Below are 16,846 nucleotides of genomic sequence, written 5' to 3'. Positions count from 1 at the left end.
GATCCTGAACCCACAGTGAAATCTTCAGTGTTTCTCCCTCCACAGGTGCCTAAATCCTACTGCTGTTATACCACGAGGCTGTTATTCCTGTTGCCACAGCTTTGGTTGGATGACTTGAACTTTTAAACTAAATTATAAAAAATAAGTCAGAAATGTACTGAAATGAGAACTTTTACTGATGCAGCTCTCACATGGAAAGATTGGCCCAAGGCACTGCTTAAAGAAAGTTTTGCATGAAATTATTGAAAGTATTTCTTTACTGTACAGGTGAATTCACTGATTTTACACATTGGAATAATCCCTTAGAAGAAAACCTTCTTTCTATACGAGGAATTGGAGAATGTGTGAATTACTTGTGGCAGCAAGCTGAATATCTGACTCATTTTGTGTAAAAGATGGAAGATCAGGTCACAACTCTCGGCCCGGTAAGGTGCAGCAGCTGTAGTTTTGTTCCACCCATTTAACTCACAGGTTTTGTACTCTTGTTCAGCCTCAGAAAGGTCATCCAAGCCTTTGAAAGGAAAAGAAAAGCAATATTGAAAGGACACATTTAAAGAACCGAGCTAATAGAGTTTTGTATTTGTTGGATTTCTCAGAAATAAGCCACCAGAACATCTGTAAGGAAACAGGCACGTTTAGGTGTTATTCCTTCCGAGGGCTATTTAGCAGTCCTACAGTACTGTCCATGGTTTGTGGTGTCATCCTTGCAGGAACCGAGAATTTACAAGCGTCATTTTGCTTGTCTTGGCTCAAGTGTTGAACTCTGCTTTTCGTGACTTTGGATGAACAGGGTAGAAGTTAGGAGGACTCACCTGTATTTTTAAGGAAGCCGTACTGATTTTGTTTTTATCTTAGCATTTCATGAAGCATAATTTGACAGCTGAAGTAGCTGTGATACCACTGTCAATAAAAACGTGTTAGCGTGCAGTATCTCTTTATGCAGCGCGTCAAAGATGGAGATATGTTTTGAAAGTCCTTCAAATATCTCCGTTGCGAGGGTGATGTAAAAAGGCACGTTTACAGAATTTAGTGAATCGCTCATAGAAACAGAGAGGGTTCCTGCAAAACTGTGGTTTGAGGCCAAAATGCAGAACTATCCTAGATGTGCCACGTTACGTAGCTGGGGGTTTTCATAGGTGTCTTGTATTTATTGTACAGGCATCTTGTATGTATTGTATCACCTCATGGAGTGAGGAAACAGAAGGAACTTTTTCTTTTTGTGAAATGAATGTAGAGTAAATTGTTTTACATTAAATGTTTCATTTGACACTGAGTGAGATTGAGGAAAACAAAAGTAAATATTCAGCAAGCAAAGTCTATATACTTGATGAGACACACAAAAATTGTATTCCTTCTTTCTTTTTTTGGCACCGTTGCCATTAGAGTGAAACCCTGAAAATCTTGCTTTTCGCTGAAGAAGGTATTTTCTGCTGGGAACTGACAAAGAGATAGAGCAGCATTCAGCCTATTTAATAAAATACAGCACTGTTTTTGTCGTTAGTCTTTATTTTAGAAAATGATACGTAGTGCACTTCACCTTTCTTCCATTGTGTCTTACAGTGACACGTACGTAGAGCATACATCTAAATTTGCCTTTAAAAATAAATAAATACATAAGGATCACAGACTTAAAATGCCTTGAGTGAAGCACTCCATGACGTACCCATGCAGAACCGGGGAAACCTCCGGTGATTTCCAACATCAAAGGTCACCCTTTCTTCTGACAGCTTAGCGGCCTTTACATTAATTTCCTGCTTTATGCATTGTTATAAATGTTTTGCTTGTATGGTTAAATACTAAGAATGAAGTTCACAACAGACTGGATTTTGTAAAATGGGTGTGGGTTTTCTTTTTTTCCAGGAGCTAAACAAGCTGTTCTTCAGAACCCTCCACTGCCTATGTGAAAAAAGACAGACAAGTAAAGATGGCAAAATTTATCACATACCAAGGTGGAGTGTATGGCAAACAGGTATACAGATTGTAAGGTAAATAGGTATACATCTAATAGAGGTTGTCTAGGCACAACTCATAGAAAAACATGTTGTCTTCCTCATATGCTTGAAAATAACCTTTCTTTCTTGAAATCCTATGTACTCTGTCCCACAGCTCCTGCTGCATTTGAGCTTAACTGCAAATTCCTGGAAGTCAGTAATAAACTTTCCATACAGATGAAAGATATTTGGCTGACAATCAGTTTCCCAGATCTAATTCTTATCAGGTTTTTTTTTTTTTGTGTGTGTGTGGCTTTTTTGGCGGGGGGGGGGGGGGGGGGGGGATTACATTGTTATTTATAATATGTCTATGGGAGATTCAATTACTTCATGAATCGCGTGAATTGAATCAAAGATATTTTGGTAACATTCTCTACCAAGAAACAGTTCCTGATTTTCACCGGTGTAAATAAGTGGGAAATAAAGCTCATCAGTTTTCTCTCTCATCAAAATGCTGTGATGGTAGGTTACACATGGCTTCAGAGATGTTCCCAAAGCCAGCAGAACCTTGTTCCTCTAACGTGAGGTTTAGACAGCAAACTTTAGACTACAGATTGTTGGAAGTATTTCCACACAAGGGACCGCTGCTGAAAAATGTTCTACTAGAACTATTTTCCTCCTTTCTCTTCATCTTTATTTTCAGTTCGTAAAAATGAATGTTTTCAGACAACTTTCACCCGTAACCTTTCCTTCATCCAATGCACAAATTCTCACCTAATGAAGAGAACGAGCCTCCCAAAATCAACCTTCTGCAGGGAGGCACTTGAGTCTGTTTCGCTGGGATTCCAGATAAGAAACCGAAGCGCTAGGGGCCTGGCTGACCTGAAGGAACACGTTAGTGATGTTTTTGAGGGATCCTGAGTCTCCCACGAGGGGAAACGCTGCTTCGTCTCAACATTTTCCAAATCAGTGACAGAACCGTTTACTGCTCTTCTAATGAGATGCTGAAAAGGATAGAAAAAAAAAGGAAGTTTAAAACACAAGCAGTACTGCCTCCTCTAATTCACTTTTACATGCATTGGTTTTTTGTTTGTTTGTTTGTTTGTTTGTTTTTCTTTTTGTGTTATAAAGTGATCTGTCATTCAAAAGAAATACTGGTTAAGAAATACCAGTTTCATCTACTCCACCCCCAGCAAGAAGACATTTCTTGAAGGCAGCAGAAGAAACTGCACCCAGCTGCCCTTTCACTCACCTTATTATTAGGGCTTCTGCCTGTTAAGCAGCCACGTAGGTACTGATTGCCACAAAAGCCTGGAAGCGACGACACCCTTCCCATGGGAGAGCTGCACAGGGACATATTTCCTACAGCACCAGAGTGTTTGGATGGCTTCTATGTTTTCCAGGCACTATCTTTTAATAGTTTTTCATGGGTAACCAGAATTTCCAACTCCGCATGTTAAAAGTCATGATCTAATTGAAAAGTACGATGATAAAAGACTACATTATGGCCCATGACAGGGCAATGTGAGGGACCCAAAGCTTCGTTTAGAGTCTGGATTCTAGCAGAAACTCTTGAGGAGATAATGTATTATGTTACTAAATGTAATCATGTCTCAAACTGATTCAGATGTGCCCTGCTATGGGTGAGCGTTCCAGATTCTGCCGTTGAACGTCACACAGTCTTAAACAGCGACCTTTGTTTGAGATCTCTATCATCTACAAGAAAAAACACAAAAAACAAGAATAAAAAAACCCAAAAAACAATAAATGTTACAGAATTAATAACTTCCCTATACAGAGTAAAGTCAACTCTCAGCTCGACTTTCTGAGGACAAGTGAAGGCGACAGTTTTACGCTGGCTACAAAATCCAGAGCAATGAGCCAAGATCAAATAGATTTTTAGAGAGATTCCTGGCAGGAAACTTTCAAGCTTGGTATTGAAAGATGGAGAATGCAGATACGCTTAAATACAAAACAGCCAGGTGGATTTAATAGGCATTGTGCTGAGTAACCTCTAAAGAAGAGGAAAACCCCAGTGTTAACATTAATTTTCACTGAGTAAAATTGGACGTTCTTAATACTGAATATTTTGATAAAGAATGGTGCATATCTTTTTAAATAATTGTTTAAAATAATCCTTATCTACAACCAAAAAAATAAGAATAAAATTAACTAAAATCCAACAACTTACTGTGAAAATGATTCCAACCAATTTAAAACAAAGGCTATAGTAATGTGTACCCGTGAGATTTGCAGACTGAGTACTTAAGGGTCAGAACCTGGACTGTCAGTTTCCAACCAAGCTGCCTTATGTCTATTGGTATTTTTTCATCTGCTTGTTTGCTTTAAATCATGCCGCTTTAATTTGAAGTGCCCAAATACACACTTAGCCTCTGAGCGTGCTTTTATTTATGGATTTTAGGCACCTTGTTTGATCTTAGTCTTTCCCTTTCTTTTTGCTGGTTTTGGAGCCCCATTTTCTAATTTGAATAATTTATGGCACCCGAGTTGAAACACTGGCTATGTACTGCTAGGATGAGAAAACGGATGCAAGTTGCTAAAAGGAGATGTCTTCTTGCTGATGTAAATCTGCTGAGGTGAGTGACAGCGTGCTTTCTTCCGAGATTTTCCACGTGGAAGCACGGTGAATTTCTGGCCATCCCTTTTTTTCACACGGTATGAGCTCAGTTCCGAGCTCGTACATCACTGACCGCACGCTAAAAATGGAACTCCATTTACATGTCATATATCTGCACTCCATTTCTTCTTTCTGGAAGGCTTGTTGGGCTCACGTACTCCTCTTCCTGGCATTCTTCCTCCTTTATTTTCTCAGGTTGTGTGAAAGGAATGCTTGGCCTGTTTCTCTCCCCTCTTCCCCTCTCCTCTGCCCTCTAAGTAACCGTGTGGTTACTTAGTGAGCAGCTGAAGAGACTGAATAGCCCTCTCGGTGTATAGGTAACGTACTTTAGAGAAAGGTAGGTTTGTCAAAGAAACGGAAGTCTGCTACTTCAGCGTTGTGTATCGTCTGAGTGTTACCCAATTCAAAATAACATAAGACATTACAAGAATTGTAATGCCATCTAATCCATCTTTGGGTGATTTTAACATTGTCGCAGGGGGTTATGCTTCTCTACCTACAGCTTGCATGGTGACATGGAAGAAAGCGGGAAACAAATACGGTTGAATATGGCATAGATTTTGAAAATGTGCTCATGAGGACACCGACAAGTTTGTAACAGATTCACTCTTTTATTTTCCCATCTGTATCTGGAGTTCTCAGTTCTGGTCAGAATTCTGGTTTCTCTCACCCGAAGTGCTTGATTTTTCATCAGGCAGCCTCGTGATTTTCTTCTGAAGGCTTGTGAGCTGTTATTTTAATGCAACCAGATTTTTATTTTATTACTCAACTTGGTTTGTTGGCAGATTTATTCAAATGTTCTCTGCGTACCTTTGATGAGTTGAATGGGACAAAAGAGTTTCACAGCCTTCTTTGTAGACGATAAAGGGCAGAGGCTTGACTACATTTTTATTCACAAGACTTCGGTTACAGGAAATGAGGTTCTAACCCCACAGCCGGAGCGAGCAGGGGGAACCAACTTTCCTGTAGAGTTTCTCACTGAAATATGTGACAGGCTGACCACAAGAGCTTTTTTAACTTTTCATTCTCTCTCTTTTTTTTTTTTTTTTTCTTTCTTTCTTTTAGGCAGTGATCATTTTTCAAGGCTTTTGAGACGTAAACCTATGGTCTACCCAGTTATCTGTTTTCTAAACTCATATTAAAGTGCTCTCTTTCCAGTATCACATCCAAGTCATACTAGTTTATTATTATTATTATTATTATTATTTAGGAAATCCTGCAAATAATGCTTTTTTCCTACTCAGATTAGTAAGTATTTATTTTACTTGACAGTCAGTAAAATTTCCCAAGCCCAGTCTATATTTCTCACAGCAGAATTTGTAAGCGATCTCCTCATTCTTTTGTTACCCAGAGAATTCAAGCTTCAGTTCCCAAAGAATAGGTACACCAAGAGAATGGCCTGGCGGGAGCGCGTCTGATAGCTGCGCCCAACTCACCGCAGCATCAGAAACCGTTCACAGACACTCAGCCACTTCACTGGAAAGAAGTAGATTGAACACAAGTAGCTTTGAGCTTTGCTCTCATTGTGATTGAAGCCAGTTCACTTTTAGGTACCACTGGACAAAGTGGAACCGCGCGTCTCGATATCTGTCTCCCCTAGAGTAAGAAATAGGTAGCAGTCCCTTAATTCTTCTAACTTAGTTTAGAATCAGTTAATTAATCAGTAGCTGTGACTAATTACTCACTGCCAATTAACCTGGAAACTGTTACAAAATGAAGCCAGAGAACATGACTTCCATGGTAACTGGTAAGCTTCTGCAGTGAATTGGTGACGCAACCTATGTGATATTACATACCCTATCTACGCTTACCTTGACAATAGGGAAGGTGATTTATTTTGTAGGTTTGTGTCGTGCAGCTTTATTTATTTGTTTATTTATTTTATTGCTTATATAGTCCGTCTACCAACTGTGCTGTCGTATTTCAAGGGGAGTTTATGGTCTGTATTTTTTTACTTGTTAGAATACTAGCTTGAAAAAGTTAATAAACCATTCATGAGTCCAGCGATGTGACCACTAACTTGAACACTGCCTCGCTGGGGACTTGAAAATTGCCAGAGGGACAAACACTTCGCTTGTACAATGAGTACTTTTTCAAAGATGAATAGAATGTCCTCAAAAGACAACCTGACCAAAAACCACATCAGTGCTCTGCTCTTAACATAGGAATGGCTTATGTTGTTGTATGTGATGCAAGAAAAAAAAACAAAAAACAATTGGCTTGGCCTCTGTTGACTGATTTCTATCACAGTATGGCTCAGACCTCAAAGATCATTGAGCTCGAACACCTCTGCCACGGGCCGGGCTGCCACCCACTCAATTGGGCTGCTCAGAGCCCCATCCATCCTGGCCTCGAACGCCTGCAGAGACAAGTTATTCACAACCTCCCCGGGCATCCTATGCCTGTGCCTCAGTACCTCGAGAAAGAAATTCCTGTCTCCTGATACCTAACCTAAATCTCCTCTCTTTTAGTTTAAAGCCATTCCGCCTTGTCCTGTCACTATCAGGTCGTAGTGGAAATGCCAAATCACACCTTGAACAGGTGATTGCGCACCTGGTGGGAAGGCAGGGCCAACCCAGGGGAGCTCAGGTGCACACAATGCAGCTGAGTGACCGGGAGGGGTGGAGCCAGGATCTGCCCCTTCCCAGGCCTCATTTAAGGGTCAGCAGTGGAGGTGAGGGTGTCTTGCTTGTAATTCCTGACTCCTAGAGGCCTTCTGAAGGTAAGCAGCTGCTTTTGTTTGTTTCTGCACCCGCTGCTGGGCTTGGGCTTGGGCTTGGGCTTGGGCTTGGGCTTGGGCTTGGGCTTGGGCTTGGGCTTGGGCTTGGGCTTGGGCTTGGGCTTGGGCTTGGGCTTGGGCTTGTTCTCATTTGCTGCAGCCATGGGCTATGCCACACTGCTGTTATTGGTGTACTTTCCATCACATTACAGTGTTACACAGACCCCATAAAAAGTTAGTCCCCCTCCTGTTTATAAGTTCCCTTCAAGTACTAGAAGCCACAATGAGGCATTTTCTTCTCCTAGGTAAGCAAATCCAATTCTGTCAACTTTTCATGATAGGAGGAGTGCTGCAGCTCTTTGCTCGTCTTTGTGGCCTTCCCCTGGACCCACTCCATCAGCTCCACGTTCTCTCTCATGCTGAGGGCCCTAGGCACAGGTCTCCAGGGCAGAGTAGAGGGGGACAATCGCCTCCCTCTCTTGTTGCAGCCCAGGATGCCCTTGGTTTTCTGGGCTGGAAGTGCACTCTGCTGGCTCACACGGAGCTTCTAGTACACTGGAACCCTCAAGTTCTCTGTAAGGCTGACCTCAGTGAGTTCTTCTCCTGGTCTGCGCTCATATCTAGCAAGGCCCTGACCCTGGGATGCGTGTTATCAGGCCCCATAGCCTTGTACACACTTAGACTCATTGGGTGGTCTCAGACTCGCTCTTCTCTTACTGGGTGAGGGATTTTGATTCCCCCAGTCCCTGGCCAGAGGTTTAGGGACATGAGAGCTATGGAAATCCTGACTGCCAGCAAAGATTGAAGAGCTCCTTGAGCACCTCAGGCTTCCCTCTGTCTGTCGTTGCCCTTTCTCACTTATGAGAGTGAGTATGCTTTCCTCGTTCATTTCTCCTGCGAGCAGTGTACCTGTAGAAATCCCTCCCTGTTCTATGTTTGTTTGTTTTTAAATCTCCTGCCGAGATCAGTTTCATCTGAACTGCTGGGGGCTGGAGAACTCTTGTGCTCTCAGAAAGGCATCCTTAAAGCGCTCCTTTCATGCTCCTTTCTAACTCAGCATTTCAGAATGTGTATACATACATACATACATAAAATTCTTTTTTCTTCTGCACATGGAGTGCTGTACTCAATTTTATGTAGTAATTTCATAATGAGCCTCCTCTGCCCGAGTTAACTGAAAGCTGTGAAGCATATTGAATGTTGCAGAAGCAGAACCTGTCTGAAATAATGCCGCTTGGCTAACTTCATTTCCTCTCGATGCAAGTCTAGCCTTGCGATCCCTGAAAAAATCTTAAATGAAAATTCACCTTTCTCAAAACTACTGAAATTCTTGTCTGTTTCTTCAGGTAGGCCTTCTTAACGGCACGTAACTTCTGTGGGATAAATAGAACTAAGGCTTCTGTGAGCAGAGAATGTTCTGTGCTGCTAACAATTTGGGCTGCCAAAAAGGATATTTCCTAGATAATTTTTGTTTAGGACAAAAAAGTAAAATATTCTGACTTAGAGGGGGAAAAATAGAGAAGAGGGTTCAGTGAGTCAGAGGATGACTTTAGGAATGTACATTTGTTTGATCATCCTACTTTAGCGGACTAGCATTAAAAACAACACAAGAGGACATCAGCCCAACAGTCTCCACCACTGTCTTCCCTGGCAGTACTGACAGGCGAGCTCGCTTTTCCTCCTTGGAGACCCATTCCTGTGCGCTTTTGCTAGGCGTGTGAAGTTTGTGGGGTCTCAGCTCTTGGGAAAGGCATTTAGAAGGATAAGCGCTTGTGCCTGACTTCTCCAAGGCCCGTGTGTCGAGGTAGTCTGAAGAGCTTATGCTGTGAGCAATGAGCTTTACAAGGTGATATCTGAAACCTTCCTCTTTCCCTAGTTTCACTGCTTCTGCTACTGTTTTTTTGCAGTGTCAAGTACACGAGACCATATGAACCCCTGAGGAACAGACATATCACATCAAGTTTGAAAGACCTCCTCTTAGCCCTGGATGGCTTTTTTTTACTGTTATTTCCACATGGAGTCCCCATGGTTTGTCATGCAGCCTCATAGGTTTGGGGGAAGGGATTTATCTGCTCAGTACAGTAACCAATGTTGATGTGGAAGGGAAATGACTATGGCCATAATTACTTCAAGTGAGTGTAGAAACTGGAGAAGGTTAGAGCTTCCTCATGCACTGTGCACCTAGGGATCAGTGTTCAATATGAATGACAGAAGAATAAAGGTCAGACTTCTAGAACCACTCACAGTCAAACACAGTTGCCAAGCTCCCTTGATTTTTATTTGTTACAACAATGAAATTAAAAAAAACAAACCCTTTCTTCTCATTGTAGATGGAGGAACACAGATGCACAGCCCAGGTCTCCAGCTAAAAGAGACAGTGAAAGGGAGTCCGTACTGGTGTTCATAAGGAAAGATACTTTATAAGGACTGGTATGCATGGTGGAAGCTCTCTTCTGACTGTGCACCCCCACAGAACACAGAAGGAAGCAACAGAAGGGTTTTTGGCTGTTTTTGGCTTCCTAGCTGCAAACAGTACTCCTTGCTCAGCCATTCTGGTTGTTAGTGGTAGAAGGTAGTCAGAGTGGTACCAGGCAGAACATGGGTATAGTGAAATGACTGGGCGTGTGGCAGTGAAAAACACCCAGCTTAGGGTGAGATACGAATCTTTGCTCTTCAGCAATAAACTCACTACTGATTCAAGACCTCTCTTTTTTGCATTCCCTCTACCAGAGGGATGCACCATCAACTTTCAGCTCAGACAGTCCAATTCAGTAATTGCTCTGACTGTTCCTGTGTGTTCCAGTGACAGCCTCCTGCTCAAGAGAAAGCCTGGGTTAGAAAAGGAGGAAGTCTTATCCTCTGGTCTAGTTCAAAGCATTTATCATCCATGGGAGTAGGTAAAGAAAACCCTTGTCAGGAAAGCGGGCCCAAGAACTAAATCCCACATCAGAAAACAGCCCTTCCTCATGGTACACATCTGCTTGCACTAATGAGTCAGTGTAATAGCACACTGAGACACAGTTCAAGTCAAGGCAGTAGGAGAGTTGTTTTGCATCTCTGTCAACTCCATTTTCTATCCTGCATTATCCAGCTGCTGAACTTCTATCACAGCACAACTGGATTATAAACTGTAAATTTATTAATAATAATTACAGTTTTTATTATTAATTTACAGTTTATATTAATATATTATATTAATAATAACAGTTATTAACAGTGCAGTTAATAATGGCAGACTCCCACATGAGGATACAATATACTGCATACAAACATTGAACACAAAGGCGCAACCCCAGCAAAGTACCACATCTTTTGTTATAAAGGGAAACAGGACAACATATTTGGCATTTTTGCTGGCGTTCGGTCTCAGTTTGGGAGGAAGGTTCACATACTCAACTTACTGCAATTCAACACAAAGGATTTCACCGAGAAGCCCTCTCCTGAGTTACCTACTGAAAAACCCAATACAGTTCTTAGTGGACTCTTCTTAAAGGAAAGCAGAAGGTCACTGTAAGACAGTCAACACTGCTCCTCCCTCAGGACAGCACACCCATCTTCAAGCCAGGGAAGCCCTACTGCATTCGAGAAAGGCTGCCGTGCAGAAATTCAGCTGCAACAATACAGACACAGGAAAGATCCTCAGAGATTTCATCTGGTGAGTGAAGTGAGTCTGAGGCATTGTACTGTTGAAGTAGATGATTTGTAAGCATTTGTTATTGACATAAGTCTCACTTTTTATTTATTTTACAGAACATGCAATGCTAAACAGCTGACCAAAGGCATCATTTTTCTCCCCTTTCTCATCCCTCAAGATTGCTGAACCAATGGCATCAGCCAGGGAAGGAAGAAGCCCCAAGCACAGAAATAGCAGGTGCCCCCTCTTTTTTGTGGTAAGTAAGGATTTATTGCACTTTTGTTTTAAGCTGGAGACAACTCAACTACAAGAGCTTTAGCTTCCTACCCATTCCATTTTAGCACAGATATTCTTAGGCATCCCCGTTCCCACATGTAGAACAGAGCCTTTCCACCCACAGTAGAAACCATCTTTACAAGAAGCCGTCACCAGCCAGTAGTTCTTCCAGAGAAAGGACCCCTCAGCACCCACTTAGACCCCGCAGAGGCTGACTCCAGTACCAGTATTTCAGGGGCATACCTCAAAAGCAGAGGAACAGCATTAGACCTAGAAGCTCCCCATAGCTTCTTGCTGAAGGGAAACTGTAAAGCAAGAGGAAGACCTCTCTCAAACAGGGGACCTGGTTTTCCCACTATTACAAAGTTACCCATTTTTAAGTTTCAAGTCTCCCACCCACTAATTCAACCCAGTGCACTTTGAGAGGCATGCTCTTTAGTATTATGCCCTATCCCCACAAGGAGACATCTTCATTTTTATAAACACAACACCAAGTTGGCCTTGTTAGAGACCTGTCACAAGAGGGAGAGGTCATCAGCATTTCCCTCCTTTAATTTTCCCATTTGTCTGATTTTTTCCCCCTCCAAGAGCAGCATGCTAAAGTCAGAGAGCAGAGCAGCAGCTGCCCTCCTTCCTGAGGGTCTCAGTCTACTTAGGCTGCTACAGTATCCATCCTACATAGCTAGAGATGGTTTGCCTGTGGTGTGAGGGAGTAAACATGACCTCCAGCCACTTCCCCCAACCCCCCCAGGGTGCAGTCCACGACTACAGAGAACAAGCAGCCTCTTAAGTCACAAGAAGAGGAGTTGGTTCCAAGGGAGCTTACCTGAGCTTTGAAGAACAACACTAAAAACTTTTTTCTCCTCCTCTTTTCAGCCCAGGAGCACCACACAAAGCAGCCATTGCCACACAGGAGCCACTCCAGCACCCAGGGAAGAGACATCTCTGCCAGGAGGGGGGCCCCCCCACTCCCCCACACAAGGGGAGCCCCCCAGCCAGGGGGGGGACACTACCTCTCCCTCTCCCCCCCACCCAGGGGAGCCCCCTCCCCCCACCCAGGAGGGGGCACACCCCCCCCCTCAGGGGGAGCCCCCTCCCTCCACCCAGGAGGGGACTCCCCCTGAGTGGAGAGGGTGGGGAGGAAGGAGAGCCCCCCCCCACTCAGGAGGGGGCTCTCCTTCCTCCCCACCCTCTCCACTCAGGGGGAGCCCCCTCCCTCCACCCAGGAGGGGACTCCCCCTGAGTGGAGAGGGTGGGGAGGAAGGAGAGCCCCCCCCCCACTCAGGAGGGGGCTCTCCCCCTCCCCCCCCCCAGGGGAGCTCTCCTCCCACCCCCCACCCCCCCTGCACTTCCGAGACTGACCATCCCCACCTCCCACCCAAAAAAAAATAATCTCTTTGAGATAGTGCAATCCCCACTGCACAGCCCCCCACCACCAGCCAAGAGCACAGCCCACCCCCAGGGCAGGCTCTGCTCTTGGCTGTTCACCACACAGCTCCAAAACAAACACCACACTACTGCCCACACAACCAACCTCATACCCAACACAACCAGCCACAAGACATTCCCTCCACCAGCCTCAAAACAAAAAACACACACACCAAAGGCCACCAGAAGACAAAAGAGACCACCACACCAGCCTGCCACTGTACTGCCAACAACCAAATAAAGCCAGACAGCTCCCAAGAAAAACCACCACCAAACCCAACAACCAGCACACCACAAAGCCAACTCCACCTACCACACCAAAACCACCCAAGCCACTTTCTACCACCAGCCTCCTAACCAAAAAAAAAAAAAGCCCCACCACAAGACCACCAGCAAACAAGCCTGCCACATCACCAACACAAACCTCTTACACACCAAAGCCAGCCAGCCACCTAAGCAAACACAAACAGAGCCAAGACAGCACAACACCCCAGGCCTACCTGCTGGCTCTGCTCCTCCTCATCACAGCTCCCAGGATCTCCATCTTCCATGCAGGAAAACAGCCACGCCAGGACCCTTAACTCCACTCCTCCGGGACAGGACCTGCCACACACCTTCCACCCTGTCACAAAAGCACATCGTCACCCACACAGCCACTGCCTCCAGCCCCGGGGCACCACCCACCTCACAGGTAACATGCAGCTCACCTTGCTCCACAGGGGCGCCCCACTCACACCACCAGGATCCTGCCTCCAGCCTGAACCTGCACAGAGACCTCCATCAACCACCTCCAAGGGGGCGCTCCTGGGGGCAGCCCTCCACCACGAGGGCTCCCGCCTGGGGCTCCCCCTCTCTCACCTCCTTCATCCCACCACTGGGAAAACTGCACACCTGCTCCAGCCAATCCTCTCTGCAGCCTTCACCCTGCAACAAGAGCACAGATCACACAGCCAGACAGAATGCCAAGGCCCCACTGCAAAGCACCCACACGCAACTGGAACGGGGCCCAGGGAACCGGACTCCACAACCTCCCCAGGCACTCCTCTCCCATCCCGCTCACAGGGAAATCATTCTTCTTCCTCTTGAATGAGAAATTCTGGTGATACCAAACATGCACACTGCCCCCCTACTGCCACACACACGCCACTCATCCCCGTCAACTGGGCTCCTGCACAGCAGGCATTGCTATCTGCCACCCTCCTCTCCTCTAACTGCACAATCAAGACAACGCACAAAGCTACCTTTTGGTCCGGCATGACTTCTCCTCTGTCCATCCACCTGGACTGCTCCTTGCAAATACCTTCTCCTCCAGTCACATGGCAATGACACCTGCAACAAGCTGTTGCGTCACCTCCCCAGGAACAGACATGAGGCCAACCTACCTCCAAGTTGCACACGCCATCCTCCACACCCTTTCTGAAGGCTGCGGTGGCATCCGCCATCCTCCAGTCTTCAGGTACCTTTCCCACAGGAAACAGCAGGGAAAAAGTGACAGAGAGCTATTGCCAGTCACCGCTGCCAGCTCTCAGCGGGCACAGACATAGCCCTCTACAGCTCAGAGATTTGCTGGCCTCCTTTCTGCCTGAACTACCTTTGACCAGCTCCTCCGCAACTGAGGGGAAGACATCCTTCCTCAGGGACTCTCTCCTCCAGGACCCCAGGTTCCCCAGGAGCACTCTCAGCAGAAACCACTGAAACCCAAGAGGCCTCCGCCTTGTAAAGCACAGGCCTGCAATTTCTCCAGTCTCTCCTGTTGACAAACTTCCATTAGCCTTGACCTCCCTCCCAAAGCTGATACTCAGAGGGACTTGGCCTTCCTCAGCCTCTCTCTTCCTTCTCCCCTTCAAGTTCCTCAGTCAGCCCTGCAGGTCCCCCACCATTCCGGCGCAGTTCCTTCCTCCTTGGGACGCAGCGCACCTCAGCATGGACGAAGTAATGCTCCAGCATTCACAGGACCCCTTCCTATGCTTGAGCAAGGGTTACCTCCAAGTAGGCCCTTCAAGAGGACAAACTTGGCTCCCTCCAAGTCCAGTGTTTCAATCCTACTCATTGCTTTGCAGCTTCCACACAAGATCCCAAACACTGTGGTCTCACGACTGGCACGCTCCAGGCTGCCCCTGGCCTTCCTGTCCCCAAATGGCTCTTCTGCAATAGGGAGCTCCAGCAGCCCCTCTCCTCAATGCCTCCTTCATCACCTGTGTCAGAAGATCTTACCTTTGACACATTGCAGGAAACTCCTGGAGCCTACCATGAGAACTAGCCTCACAGCTGTGGGCACCATTTCCAGCTGTGTGCAGAAGGTCTATCAGCTTCCTCACCCTGGTCTGTGACCAACACCACCACTCATGTTACCCACTTTTACCTGCCTCTTCAGCCTCACGCACAAACGCTCCGCTGGTTCTTCATTCACCCCTAGGTGGAGCTCGATACGTTCCCGTTCTCTCCCTCGAAGAGAGACTCCACCGCCTGGCCGGTCTGTCTTTCCTAAAAAGAACAGAGCCATCCACGACAGCACTCCAGTCGTGCGAGCTGCCCTGCCAGGTCTCCACGATGGGAACCTAAATCGTGCTCCTGCAGTTACACGGGAAGGAAGAGGCGGGAAAAAAAAAAACCACGGTCCCAACCTGCTCGCTCCCACCGCTGGAAACGGGATGGGTGAGAGCACCCGCAAAACACTCCGCAGTGGCCGAGGCCACCCCGGGATCGTGCTCGGTCTCGGGCGGAGGCCCCGTGCCGGTCCTACTAAAAAGCCACACGGGAGCCCAGCGGCGGCGCCGTGCCGATCCCAAAGACAGAGGCAGTCGAGCAGCAACCCTACAGGAGCCCCAACACGAGAGATCTTACCGAGCGACTCTCAAACACTCACCGCTTCCACGAGCTCACTGCTTCGGGCCGATGAGAGCCTCTGCTGCAGCCCTCGCTCAGCCTGCAACACGAGAAACCTTTTGTTTCAACAACCCTTCGCTTCGCTTCCCTCTCCCGGCAGCACAGAGGCTGCACGAATACGGCCCCATCGCGTTCGCTCCTACCGAGGAGAGCCTGAAGAACTGAAGCACCCGCTGAAAGAAATCCCGAGGATGGGGGGGGCTGAGAGCACCCCGGGGCTGCGCGAGAACTCGGGGGTCTGAGCGGCAGCCGCCTCCAAGAATGCGACGGCGGCCGGGCGACGGCGGCGATGCCGTATCGGCTCCGCACAGCCGGGGGAGCCCGGCGGCGACCTAACGCCGGCCCCGAGAAGAGCGGGGTCCGACAGCCGCCTGCTCCGGAGATCCTGGCGGCTCCCGAGCGCTCACCGTCCCCTTACTACTCGAACCGCTCACCTGTTTGGGCTGGTCCTTACCGCGAAAGGTCTCACAGCAGCCTGAAACAAAACGACACCACGAGAACATTAAAGAGAACCTCAAGGCTCCGTCCCCCCCCAAAAAACCCCGCGTACCGCTTCTCAGCCTCAGCAGCGTCAGGGCCCGACAAAGAAACAGAACTCACTCCGTCTCCTATCCACAACCGCAGAAACTCCCCCGTGGCTCCCGGCAGCCTCCGGAGGAGCTTAAGAGGCTTTGGGGCGGGCCCCGCCCGCGGCTCCCGACGAGGCGCAGCTGCGCCCGGCCGGCCGCGGCCCCGCGGCACCTGGGAGTCGTTGCCTCCTTAGCGCAGCCGGCCTCGTTAGGGACGGCCCGGGGCTCTGACAGTTTGACGTGCGGACTCCGGATCTGAATTAGGGACTTAAATTACACTTTGAAGTACAGTTTGTTACGCGCTTCTCCTTCTCGCCGCACTGTGGGATTCATCGATAAGTTAAGTAATTGTGCCAATTCAAACGGGTCGCTTTGCATCCGACGCGACCGGCGCGATAGAGCGTCTCCCCTCCGAAGAACGTTCCCGGCCTTAACGGTTTCCAGGGGCCCCCGATGGGTGCGTCTCCGCTCCGCTTTCCATCGCCCCAATTCCGAACAAAAGAAAAAGGAAAAAAAAAATAAATTAATTAATAAGAAAAATAAGTCTTGTTGGAACAAACGTGCAGACCTTCACTGCTCAGGGGGACTACAAACCAAAGTAAAACTAGGGGCCGGCAAAAACATGGTGCTCCACAGTCTTAATTTAATAAAACCTCCTGAAACAGTGTGAAATTCAGAAGCCTGTGGTCGGGCTGAAGCGTGGTGTGCTGGCTGGCAGATGTTTGGAAAGGTGCTAAGATGTAACTCTTACTGTCCATAGAATTT

The 16,846-nt window shown here is 46.9% G+C and overlaps 1 protein-coding gene and 1 long non-coding RNA gene across 2 annotated transcripts; both read right to left on the bottom strand.

Annotated features, from left to right (window-relative positions):
- Window positions 1-1,547: 1,547 nt before the first annotated feature.
- LOC121106535 lies at window positions 1,548-6,515 on the bottom strand. The gene is made up of 4 exons (XR_005861011.2): window positions 5,380-6,515; window positions 3,184-3,647; window positions 2,706-2,935; window positions 1,548-1,896 (listed from the first exon to the last, which is right to left on the bottom strand). It is a non-coding gene; the product is annotated as an uncharacterized LOC121106535 (long non-coding RNA).
- A 3,912-nt stretch (window positions 6,516-10,427) lies between these two features.
- LOC107050073 lies at window positions 10,428-16,562 on the bottom strand. Its single transcript, XM_046943337.1, has 15 exons — window positions 16,517-16,562; window positions 16,113-16,270; window positions 15,967-15,987; window positions 15,656-15,685; window positions 15,493-15,552; window positions 15,251-15,365; window positions 14,989-15,110; window positions 14,841-14,913; window positions 13,868-14,091; window positions 13,485-13,553; window positions 13,334-13,414; window positions 13,127-13,248; window positions 12,025-12,117; window positions 11,442-11,503; window positions 10,428-10,898 (listed from the first exon to the last, which is right to left on the bottom strand). Exons 1-12 carry the CDS (start codon window positions 16,560-16,562, stop codon window positions 13,204-13,206), a joined length of 1,044 nt encoding a protein of 347 aa, XP_046799293.1. The 3' UTR covers window positions 10,428-10,898; window positions 11,442-11,503; window positions 12,025-12,117; window positions 13,127-13,203.
- Between the last annotated feature and the right edge of the window lie 284 nt (window positions 16,563-16,846).

Source organism: Gallus gallus, chromosome 6 (assembly GCF_016699485.2).
Source record: "Gallus gallus isolate bGalGal1 chromosome 6, bGalGal1.mat.broiler.GRCg7b, whole genome shotgun sequence".
Classification (NCBI taxonomy): Eukaryota; Metazoa; Chordata; class Aves; order Galliformes; family Phasianidae; genus Gallus; species Gallus gallus.
The sequence above is the reverse complement of the archived record's forward strand: the minus strand, read 5'-3'. Positions and strand labels throughout refer to the sequence as shown.